Here is a 12,789-nt window from a genome sequence, read left to right on the forward strand (position 1 = left end):
TCAGAGAGGCTTCTTCTTATAGTAGAAGGGAACCAACGCAGAGACCCACAGCTGGGCAGTGTGCAGAGAGTGAGAGATTTTGGAGTACCTAGTCTTAAGTAGGATGTCTTCATCAAACCCCTTCCCTCAAAGCTTGAGAATCAGTACAAAATAAGAGGCTGAAAGACTGTAAGAATCAAAAGGGATGGATGACTCCAAGGAAACTCTTCAAGATAAAACAGAACTGATGTACATATGAACTCAAGGCTTGCACAGGTTCAAGTCAAACAGGGTTCCAGAACTGAGAGGGGGAAATGGACCTGGGCTCCCACCACTCACCAAGAAGCTACCTGCAATTGATTCCTACTGACAAAGGAAACGTTGGTTCCCTCTGATGGATTCTCACTACGTAGTGTACTAACCACATGTCAGGGGAGGTCCCATGCCCAGGAGTGCTTGGCTAACAGAAAGGGAAGTCAATGGTGGCTTTATAGACATTTATCTCTTATTTCTTTGAGCATTTTTTTTTGTCTTATTGGTCTTTCGCTTGTATATTTTGGTTTCCATTTTTTGTGTGTTTTTGTGGGTTTTGGTGTGTATGTGTGTTTTTTATTTTTTGTTTGTTTGAATATAGGGTGAAAGGACATGGAGTTGGGGAGGTGGAATGAGTCTGGGAGGAGCTGAGGGGAAGGGAAAGTGTGATCAGAATATAATATGAAATTTTCTTGCAAAAATCAAAATAAAATTATGCTTTCTTTTATTCCGTTTCAAACTTTAGTTCCTAAACTGATCACATAATTATAAACTAAATTAATTGTAAAAAGCAAACACCCCCTTCCTCCCACCCCCCCTTGAGACAGGGTTTCATGTAGCCTAGGCTGGCCTTGAACTCAAGATGAAGCTGAAAATTGACTTGTGCCCGAGGACTCCTCGTCCTTCTGCCTCTGGGCTACTCAGATCCCAGGCATGCATCACCACACTTGGCTTCTGTGGTGCTGGAGACTGAACCCAGGCTTCGTACATGCTAGGCAAGGACTCTACCAACAGACTTCCATCTTCAGTCCTGGCACCTATTTAAGATGGAGAATTCTCTGTCCAGCCGAGCTTCACAGTGCGTATTCATGATCCTGACACTTGACAGGCTGCGACAGGAGGACGTCAGTGAGTCAAGCATCAGCTTTGGTTACGTTATGAGTTTGAACCCAGCCTCAGGAGCATAGTGAGACCGTTTCAGAGGGAAAGAGAAGATTCTCTGCCTACCTTGGTGCATGTACGGAATTTAGTTCTGTTGTCTCTGTGAGGAAGGTGTGTTCTAAATCGTCTCATAACTCTGCAGAGTCAGATTACAAGACGGACTCATCCCAAACGTCTCTATCTGAACTGAACTAAAATCATAACAATAGTGAAGTACAAACAACTCTATTTGATTGAACGAAAGGCAAAATAAAATTGAAAGTACAAGGACTTGCTTTATCCCATGGATCTTGGTGAACAGGCCTATATAATAATCATTTTAAATTTTATGTATATGACATATATACATAATATAGAATATATATTAATGTACAGTTAAATTGCATATATACACATTTATGTATTTATATATATCACATTTATATTTAGCCATTATAATGTTCACTAGTGTTAAGTATATTTAACAAACCATAAAGAAGAAACCTTGACTCTAATATGTTTGCCTTAATGAACAATATATAATTAAATTCCAAGTCAGAAAACTCAACCTCTAAAATGCAGCGAGAGTCAGAAAATTCACACTTCACATGAGACTTAAAGGCAGAGGAAGGGGTAACGAGGAAGTAATAGACAGATCTATATTAACTTTTATCATCTTGATTAAATTTAGCCAAACCACGTCATTTCCAAAGGTGTAATTAACACCTCAACTACATAATCTACAGTATCATAAACTAAGGTAGAATTTTCTAATACTGTAGCAACAGTAAACCCAGAAAATTGGGGGGAGGGGATAGCTTGTTTTAAACTTTCTTGGCATCACCCAAGTTCAGCAAGTTATTGTTGATTTGCTGGAGACCTGATTGTTGGCCATTCCGTCCACTCTTCACTCACGTGTATAGCCACATGGGTGAAGGCCTGGCCATCCCAGAGCTGTTCCCCTATCTCCCTGTGAGTGACTAAAAGGGAGAGCTCACACCCTACAGCTCACACCCATACAGCTCACACCCCTACAGCTCACACCCCTACCGCTCACACCCTACAGCTCACACCCCTACAGTTCACACCCCTACCACTCACACCCCTACCACTCACACCCCTACAGTTCACACCCTACCGCTCACACCCCTACCGCTCACACCCTACCGCTCACACCCCTACAGTTCACACCCCTACCACTCACACCCCTACCACTCACACCCCTACAGCTCACACCCCTACAGCTCACATCCCTACAGCTCACATCCCTACAACTTTGTTTTCACTTTTGGTTTTGTATTTAACCTTTCTTCCGGTACGTTATGGTCTCAAAACTGTTGATTTAAATTTGTTTGGTTTTGCAAAGTCTGACTTCAGTTTGCCTTCTGAGACTAATACTTTGATCTTCAGTGCGGAACAGCCACCATCTTCTTATCCAGGCAAGAGGGTGTGTGGTCCATCTCCTACAGCGGCTCTCCCGTTCTTCAGAAGAAGAGGACTGAGATGAAAGGAACCTGTGTAGTGTTTGATGTTTTAATTATTCCTGGGGAGGATGGGGTTTCTTTGGGTTTAAAAACAAGAAAAAAATCCTAGGGCTAGTGAGAAGGCATGGAGGGTAAAAGCACTTGCTTGCTACTCGAGTGACCTGGGCTCAGCCCTTGAAACTCAATTAAAGGTGGAAAAAAAGAAACAACTCCACAAAACTGTCCTCTGCCCCCACATTCACACAGATACACACACACACACACACACACACACACAATATGGGAATACATTTTTAAATCCTGTTTTCCTGTCTCCTTTCTTTTCCAAGCCTCTCATTTTTTCCGTTTCTTGCTTGAACCTCTTCCAAAGTTTCATTTCCTAAGAAGTTACTAAGCCGCTCGGTGATGCTTCCTCCCACATGACAGTTGGAGCTGGAGATGACTCAGGAGACAGGCCTTGTGAAGTTTCTAGAGTGCTGTGTCTGCCCCCAGTGATGCAGGAGGAAGCAGCATGCATCTGATCTAGGGCCCTCACCACACACATTATCTCCTATAGCTCCTAAGGAAGCTGGTTGGCTATCAGCTGGTGAATCTCCCTCCAGACCCAGGGCACTTCCTGAGCTCTTAGTGATGAAGTTTGTCCTAGACGATGTCAATACCAGAGTTGATTCTTTCCGTGTACTACAGCTATGCATGGGTGTGTGAGCATATCCATGTGTGTTCATAAGTGTGGGTATTTGGGGGGGTGGGTGCGTGTGTTTGTGCTAACAGGTGTGTCTGCACAGGCATGCAAATGAATATAGAGGCCTCGGGACAACCTCAGGTGCCATCCCTTGGATGCTGTCCACCTTGTTCTTTTTTGAGACGGTCTCTCACTGGCCTGGAATTTGCTGTTTCAGTGAGGCTGACTAGCCTGTGAGCCCCAGGCTCACAGCCCCTGTCTACCTCCCCGGTGCTGACCTTAGAATGGCACACTACCACTCCTGGCTTTTTTTAATGGGTCCCAGGGGATCACACTCAGGTCCTTGCACTTGCCAACTGGACTATCTCCACAGCCTCTTCCAGGCGTCTTGATTCCAGGTTAGAGTACCACACACACACACACTTTAACAATGGAATTCCAGAGGCTGGAGAGCTGGTTCAGCAGTTACAATCTTACAGATGACCTGAGCTCAGTTCCTGGCATGCATGTTAGGGAGTTCACAACTGCCTATAGCCAGCTCCAGGACCGGATGCCCCCTCCTGGATTCTGAGGACAATTCCACTCGCTTGCACATACATGCAGATACACATATACACGTTATTAGAAATAAAACAAATCTTTTAAAAAGTGGAATTCTAGGGGCTGGAGAGATGACTCAGCGGTTAAGAGCACTGGCTGCTCTGCCAGAGGTCCTGAGTTTGATTCCCAGCAACCACGTAGTGGCTTACAACCATCTGTAATGAGGACTGGTGCCCTCTTCTGGCCTGCAGGGATACATGTAGGCAGAACACTGTAAAGGTAATAAATAAATAAATCTTTTTAAAAAAAAAGTGAAATTCTAGAGCTAGAGAGATGGCTCAGAGGTTAAAAACTGACTGTTGTTCCAAAGGACCCAGATTCAATTCCCAGCATCCACATGGCAGCTCACAACTGTCTGTAATCTCAGTTCCAGGGGATCTAACATCTTCACACAGACATGCATGCAGGCAAAGCCCAATATACATTAAGTAAATAAATACATCTTTAAAAAATAGTGGAATTCTAAATCTTTCCTTAAAGTATTTAATGTGTACCCAAAAAAAAAAAATGCCTTGAACTCCCGTTTAATAGCTTCCAGCACTGTGTTTGTAGCAAAATCTTCAGAATTCACCTGAATGTAAAACACTCAAAACAATCCCGTTCATTGCCACAGTTGCTGTGGCCTCTTTCTGAAGCCATTGTTAACTACTTAGTGTTTTCTGCTGCGTGCCAACCCCTTCTCGCCTCCTTCTCAACCCTTTGCCATAGCTTATACCACCTGAGTGCAGCGTATTCTGACGGTTCTGGCTTCTCCAAGAGATTCTTGGCTCCTTCAGACCAGTTACCGTACTTTTGTGTGTTTTTGTCCAGGTGTCTGACAAACATTGGGTATCGTGGTTCCTGAATGCTTAACTGTGAGGCCATGGACGGCTCTTTGATAGAGGTGGCATTTGAGTTATGAGTTATGAGACATGGTAGCCAGCTAGGGGAGAGTGTTGTGCGCTGAAGGGGAGGGTGCTGTGAGACCCAAGTGCAGGGAATGAGAAGCGAGTGGGCCAGGCAGGACCCCATCCCTGGACCTACCTCGGCAGTCCTGAGAAGAGAGCTTGCATTTCTAAGGTTAAATAGGTAGGAGACATCGCTCTAAAATGATTGAGTGTTTCTCACTAGAGAACTGCTATGGTACAGAGCGAAATGGAAGGAATGAAGCCACCTGGGACAGCAGCATAGCTGTCCACCTAGGGCAGCGGCTCTCAGCCTTCCTGAGGCTGCAGCCTTCAGTACCGTTCCTCATGCTGTGCAGACCCCAAACCATAAAATTACTTCACTGCTTCTTCATAGCTGTAATTTTGCTACTCTTATGAATCCTAATGTAAACATCTGATCTGCGACCCACAGGTTGAGAACCACGGATCTAGAGGATGATGCAGCCTGTCTGTCACCAGCTTGTGCCACATGGTGGTGCTACCTGGTGCTTGCTGCATAAGAACTAGGAAATGACAATGAACCCTGAAGAGGGGTGTTGATTCGTTGTTCTTTGATCCTGTGTTCCAGGATCCCGAGAGCGTGTCTAAAGTTCTCTGGCTGGACGAGATACAGCAAGCCATCAACGAGGCCAACGTGGATGAGAACAGAGCAAAACAATGTAAGCCCTCCCCTTCTTCATCTTGCCAGACCTGCCTTGCTTTTATGTGGTTTTGCGCCTGAAGTCATTCACTTTGAATTTCTGGAAAGATCTGAATACTTCTCAGTGTTCGGTCTCAGCTGCATCTCCAAACAAACGCATCACTAGCTAGTTTCCAGCCATCAGGTGCTGTCTCCAGCAAAATCTGACAGCGTTGCCAAACAAAAACCCAGATAGCAAGAATGTTTCATAGACTCTGAAAGTGTATGTTTAAATCAGATCCTTTTTCTCCCTGTTGATCCTTAGGAAGCTATTTCTTCTCAATAAGTGTCTAGCCTCTTTTCTTATGCTCTCCATTGTTAGCAGTAATTTTTCACAGAAACAGGACCAAAAGGTGGGCAGAGAGGAGGCAGGGAGTGGAAAATGCGAGGTCAGACCTGCAGACTGGTGTCAGCTCTTAATTTCCAAGGGCAAATAGGCGTGGTTGCATCTGATAGCATACTCTCAAATAGTGCAAATCAGAGATGCGGAGTTGGCCAAGTTTCATGATATTTCTATAGGTGAAGTTACCTGGTAGTTATTATTTCTCTCGTGCTGTATAAAGGGAAGCGTTCGGGGTCATGTGAAAAGAAATGGAGTCAGTGAGATGGCTCAGCCGGTAAGGGTGCTTGCTGCCATGGGCCCACCCAGGTTTGATTCCTGAAATCCACATGGTAAAAGCTGACTCCCAAAACTTATCCTCTGTTCTTCGTTTGTGTGCATGTGTGCACACATGCACATGCATGCACACCTAGGTAAATGAATAAATAAATAGAAGAAAAAATATTGAGAGAGGTCTAACTTGAATCATGAAAACAGTCCATGCCCCTGAATTCACGTACTGGAGTTTATTGAAAAACCCACAGGACCTTTGAATGAAGAACAGGCCAAGTCTCCTTGAGACAGGCTGTCACTTCACCGCCAAAAAAAGAGTGTTGTTAACCCGTTTACCAGAAGGACACATAGCCTTCTGCATGGTGACTGCTGCGGTATGGGGATGGACTAAAGACATTAGCAATTTTTTTTCAGTGATGCTGGCTTTGAGTGAACTCTAATCCTAACAGACCCAAAATGTCAGCATTTCCTCCCCAGAGCAGGGGCTTTTAAAAGTCAGGTGATCAAAGGGGTTTTTACTTACAGTCTCCCCCCCCCCCCAGGGTATCCAGCAACTCTGCTGAATGTACCCTATGGTTACATGCCCCATTCTGGAATGCCATAAGCAGGATCCCTACAGTGGTTCAATGGTCACAATTTTTACTTGTTTTATACCTCTGTTATCAAAGAAGAATCTGAAATGGCTTCTAAGTTGCTATAGTAACAATCTTCCTAACATAAAACTGGACAAGACTCCTAAAAGTGTAATTTAGCGACCTGCCTCTTCCTGGCAAGGGGAGACCCTGTGTCATCCTATCAGGTCACAGAGTGCCGTCGAAATAGCTTAGTCTTCCTCCCCAGATGTAGCGGCATCTGTCGGGAACATCTGGACTTTGTTTTCTTCTATTGGGAAAACGTATTTTCTCTTACCTGGACTTTTATGCCCTTAGAAACTTGGTAGTCATTCCTTCCTAAGACCCAATGCTTAAGAGAATTAAAAAAAAAAAAAAACAGACTTGAGAGGGATGCCTAAGTTTTTAATCTGCACATACACAAGAGATAGTCATGATCTGCCAAGGCACTGTAAAGAAATAAGGCTGTGATATAGAAACTCAGCCTAGGATGTCCCCTTTTAGAAGTCCAGCCAACCTATAAGTTGCTTTATTCATTGTTTCCTTACTCATAGCCTGTGGATGTTGGGTCTGTTTTTCACAAGAAGATGCAGCATGGTCTATGAAAGCTAGTTTCTCAGTTCCTATGGCTCTGTTGTTCTCTGCTATTATTGGGACTCTTCTGTACTCTGAGTCTTGTCCCATGCTACCAGAGTTATGACCCCTCCAATAATATTCACTGATAAAATTAGATTATTTTTAAAGTTAAAGCTATCTATAGTCAGACATTAAAATTAGAATATCCTGATTTCAATGGAAATTCCATCTTACTATTAAAAACATTCTTCCTTCTTGGCACGAAAAACAACTCTTGTCGTAGGTCTAGAGCATCCTAGATGATTTAGCAAAGGGCATCAGCCCCTCTGTGTCACCATAGGCCAAACTGGAAAGGGAGAGGGACTGAGTGCCAGTGTGTTTATTTTCACTGGAGTGCCTTATTTCCCTCAACATTTGAGACCTTAGTGCAGTGTTCTCAACCCTTACCCCCCCTATCCGTGTACCCTAAGGAATAAAAAATTTCTTCCTAACCATTCCTCAACCTGACATTACAAATCCACAGACATGTTGTATACCTCTTTGTGTACAATATATAGACCCATGCTTTACATGTTAAAGAACCAGCTGTTGCCGTGTTGGGTGTTTATCCTCCTAGGAGTGCATGCCTTAAGAGAGCCCACCAGTTTAAGGCTTAAGATCTAAAGCACTTGACTTTCTGAAGCTCAGTTATCTGATATCTTCCTCTATGACCCAGCCACAAATCACAGAATAACAGAATAGACATCGTGCTTCCTGGGCATTGGATGTTCACATCACTGGGGACCCCTGCGACAGACTTGAACCAGCCACTCTTCCCATACACACAGTCCTATAGTCCATGGTGTCTCCTGCAGATTGACTGCCACGGGCTGGCATGCAGATGTCAGTAGGAAGTAAGACCAAAACCCAGGAGACCTGGAGGAGGTGTAGTGCCAAACACTCCATGTCCTCCCAAGTATCACTCACTGTGCTCCGTATGACTCGACAAGCATTAAGCACCTACTATGTGCCGCCATTAGTAAAATGAAGAGCAGTAATTCGTCACCTGCTTGCTGGGAGTTCTCAGAGGCATATTTCAAATCTTCATGGAAAAGAGTTCTATTCAGTACTGGAAATCCACCCATGTGGCAGCTCTCTGCTCATCCGTATTCAGTTGCAGGAAACATTTCTGTGTTTAAGAGCTTGTATTTTCATCATACATTGTCCAAGGAAAATTAATTTGGCATGTTAGCTCAATGCAGCTGTCCCATGTAGTTCATGCAGGAATCCTTCTTTGTCATTTGCTTGTTCCTCCCTTCCCTGAGACCAAAGGAGTTTCCACTGTCAGCTCTTCATCCTACAGAGCTTTCCTGGAAAGAGGAAATGACAGATGAGGGTAACCACTGTTGACCTCAATCAGCACAAAAGCAAAAGCTAACTGCTGTCCATACCTGTCATCCAGCGCTTGGTGGGGTTTACTGATAATGTCCGTGAGCACCTCTGAAATCTTAGGGCTTTGACCCCAAGCTGGCAAAAGTCAATACATATTCCTTGTTCTTTCAGCTGTATCTATACATAGTGTTATCCATAATATTAGGAGCATAAAGCATAATTTGATGACAGTCATATATTCTGTTTTGGTTTCATTCTGACCAAAAGCAACTTCAAGAAGGGAAGAGCCTAATTGGCTATGTAACCAGGTTACAACCCATCGCTGGCAAGAATTTAGGGCAGGAACCACGGAGGAACTCTAGTTGCTGGCTTACTCTCTAGCTCCTATTTATATTTCTTATATAATCCGTGGCTACCTACCTAAGGATGGGGCCAACTACAGTGTGCTGGGTCCTTCTGCATCAATTAATAATCAAGATAGCCTCCCCAGAGATGCTCACAGGCCAATCTGAACTTGGCAATTCCTCCATCAAGGCTGTTCCTCTCAAGACTCTAGGGTGTGTCAAGTTGACAAAGCTAACAGGGACAGTGACTCAACACATGCTGGAGTTTGACATATGAGTAAGAGGGAAAACCCATCTTCCCAAGATCTTCTTTCTAAATAGAGAAAGTATTTTAACTTGGCTCCCCCTCTATCTCCCTTCATTTCTAACTTAGTGTATTTACAGGTTACACAATTTCATTAGTTGGACCAGGGCATTCTTTCCTAGAACTAAAGCAGATAATAATACAGAGTTTGCTAAATTCCTTTAAGCAACCATGAGTTCCCTGTGATTTTTTTTTAATTGGATGAGGCAGAAATTTGAAAGGCTTATTAAGTTTAAGTTGATCCAAAATAAAGTTTCTGAATTCCTTTGCCCATCTCTTCTCACTGAGCCTTTCTGGGACATTTCCTTAGGTTGGTTATGACAACTTTGTCGACAGTACTAGTTTTAACACAAGAGACTATTAATATTTAGATAGCTGAATTAGCATTCTGCTTACTCTAAAATAATGTTCTTAAAGTGAATTCTCAAATGTAAGGTCTAGATCAGGGCTGTATGTCTACCATTGGTATGTATTCCTCAACAGTCTCCAACACACACGTCACAGGGTGGAGCCTCCCTGACATGCATACTCCATAGGTTACATTACAGTGAGCACCACCTCGTTCCCCTCATACATACAAGCCTAACCAGAGAATGTTAGAGTTTTAACATGCCGGGCTCCCATAGAACCTCTCTTTTACAACCCAAACTGACAGGTGAATCAGTGGCTGGCCAGGTGGATATGGTCAGACTGTCAGATAGAGAAAGGGTTTAACCAAAATACCAATGTACTCCTAGAAGGCTCACGTGTGTATTTATATGTCTTATATATAAGTAAACAGTAATGATTAACAGAAACTTTGTTTCTCATTACCCAGGGGTTACACTGGTCGTTGATGTCAACGAGTGTTTGGACAGAAAACAATCAGAACATATCTTGTCTGTACTGAAGTCTTCTGCTAGTAATACCCATGACATAATCCCAGAGTGTGCCATCAAGTACTACAATGCCCTTGTGAAGGCAAAAGAGTCCAAGACTGACAATGGTGAGCATGTCCATGGCTTAGCACAAATATGTCGTTTAAATTATGGTGGTTTCTATGGCATTGTGATTTCCTAATTTGAGACAATTATGGCTTTATCAATATTTCTAAAATTTTTAGTGTCTCTGGCAGAACAAGTGTTTTTCGGTTCTTTTTTTAGAGCTGCAGTTATCTCAGCAGCAACGCACAGATGGCGACATCATAGAACTGAGAAAATATAATCTGATCTTTATATTAATAATTGCCATCGTTTAACCTTTTATGTGACAAATGATATGTGATTATATGATATTAAACAGGGGATGTGAATCAGGAGTAGATAAGGAAAATGTTGCAGATCTATATACTGGGATATTAACAGCCACCAAAAGGGATGAAAAAGCTACGTGCTACAACATGGAGGAACTTGAAAACAGTCTGCTCAGTAAAAGAGATAGAGACAGGAGGACCTGGCAAGGTGGCTCAGTTGGTAAAAGCACGTGTTATGAAAGCTTGATGCCCTGAATGCTGTGCCTGAACCCACGGGAGAAGGAGGAAATTGGCTTCGGAGAATTGTCCTCTGACTTCCATACATATGCTATGGTGTGCACGTACTGGCATATGTGTGCACATACGCACACACATACAAATATCTAATTAAAACAAAAGACCAACAACAGACAAACAGCTGTCCGACTCCCCATTTGAAGAGAAAGCTGTCACTTTTTGGGGACACTGACAAATTGAACACAGGTATTTAAAACCAAAAATAATCAGCAAATGCTTATATAACCTGGTTATTCTGTTCAATTGTTTGAATGAATTTAAATATTTTATAAAGACGGTCACTCAAGCTTTGACTTACCTGGAAAGATGACCAGGTCACTAAGAAGCAGATGATTTAGTTTAGTCAGAACTTTTTCGTGGTTAAGAGAGATAGATCTCAGATCTCTGGTTTGAGTCAGAATTCATGGCTAGTTAACAAAAATAAAGATTTCTAAATGTGCAGCCTTAGATTCACAAGGAAGAAACACTCTTCTCAACCAACCTAAGCCATGACTGTCATAGACTTCTATACCCTGTCCCTACCCCCGAAGCCATGACTGCCATAAGCTTCAGCCCATCCCTACCCACCCAAGTCATTTCCTTTCAGCATTTTTTTTCTCTTTTTGTGTGGTGTAGTAGGAGCTGCGAGCCTCTTCCCACAGCCCAGCTCCCGCACGGCTAGCTTTACACCAGAAATAACAACACACAAATTGTATTCATTTAAACACTGCTTGGCCCATTAGCTCTAGCCCTTAACTGGCTAATTCTGATATCCTGATCAACCCATCTCTAATAAACTGTGTAGCACCAGTCTTACCGGGAAAGATTCAGCATGTCTGACCTGGTGGCTTGCTTCATCGCATGCGTCTGTCCGGGAGAGGGGAGCATGGCCTCTGAGCTCACTTCCTCTTCCTCCCAGCATTCTGTTCTTTTTACTCCTCCCACCTATGTTTTAACCTATGAGGGCCAAGCAGTTTCTTTATTATAATTAACCAATGACCTTCCTCCATCAGTGTGGTTATGGACAACATCTTAAGTCAAATCAGGAGCTTTCTTTTCCTCTACTTTCACTGACGTTTATACTGTAATTTTCTATTTTGTAGTTTGAATGAATTTATCCCCAGAAGTGGCTCACCTCCACCTTAAATATGGGTTATGATCCCTATAAATCAGTTCTTGTCATAGAAAACTCTGGAAGGCTTTATTAAAAAATAAAATTGTGTTCACTGGTGTCCTCCATCTACTTGTGAGGGTGTCAACATTTATATGTAATATGCATTCCTTGTTCACTTTTGCTTTTCATTGGCCATCTTTGACTCGGGCCATCTGTCCTAGTTAGGGTTTTTAATTGATGGGAAAAGCCTTTATGACTGTGGCAACTCTTATAAAGATAACCTTTAATTGAGGTGGCTAGCTTATAGTTTTAGAGGTTCAATACTTTATCATCACAAGAGGGAGCATGGGGCATGCAAGTAGACGTGGTACTGGCTATATCTTGACCAGAAGGCAGCAGGAAGTCGACTATGACACACTGGGTGGTATCCTGAGCATAGGAACTCTCAAAGCCTGCCCACACATGACATATTTCCTCCAACAAGGTCATACCCATTCAACAAAGCCATGTCTCCTAATAGTGCCACTCCCTATGAGATTGTGGGAGCCAATTACATTTCCAAGAAATAACTGGAGTCCAGAGCCAGTATTAGATATTTCTCTTTTCTCCCTTTCATGTGCAGTGAGTGATTGTATGGTAAGAAACTGTCACTGAGTACTCGAAACTCATTCCATTTTACTGTGTCATTTCTAGCGACTGTAACATAGACCAGCTGAACACTTAGTGAAAAATATTTTTGCTAGGTTATGGTATTTATTGGAAACTGTATATGTTCTATCAAATTTGACTTATTGAACCTAGTTATCTCTCCCTTATCTCCTTTTGC

At 42.9% G+C, this 12,789-nt stretch overlaps 1 protein-coding gene across 1 annotated transcript in view; it reads left to right on the forward strand.

The window, feature by feature from the left end:
• Nucleotides 1-12,789, forward strand: part of Iqgap2 (IQ motif containing GTPase activating protein 2) — a 283,844-nt gene that overhangs the window by 211,975 nt on the left and 59,080 nt on the right. The window contains exons 14-15 of the mRNA XM_041663248.1: nucleotides 5,413-5,503; nucleotides 10,160-10,327. Of these exons, the coding sequence (XP_041519182.1) occupies nucleotides 5,413-5,503; nucleotides 10,160-10,327 (259 nt within the window). The remainder of the gene's footprint in view (nucleotides 1-5,412; nucleotides 5,504-10,159; nucleotides 10,328-12,789) is intronic.

The sequence above is a fragment of the Microtus oregoni genome, unplaced genomic scaffold (genome assembly GCF_018167655.1).
Source record: "Microtus oregoni isolate MIOR12 unplaced genomic scaffold, Mior012 000014F_ref0000157, whole genome shotgun sequence".
Lineage (NCBI taxonomy): Eukaryota > Metazoa > Chordata > Mammalia > Rodentia > Cricetidae > Microtus > Microtus oregoni.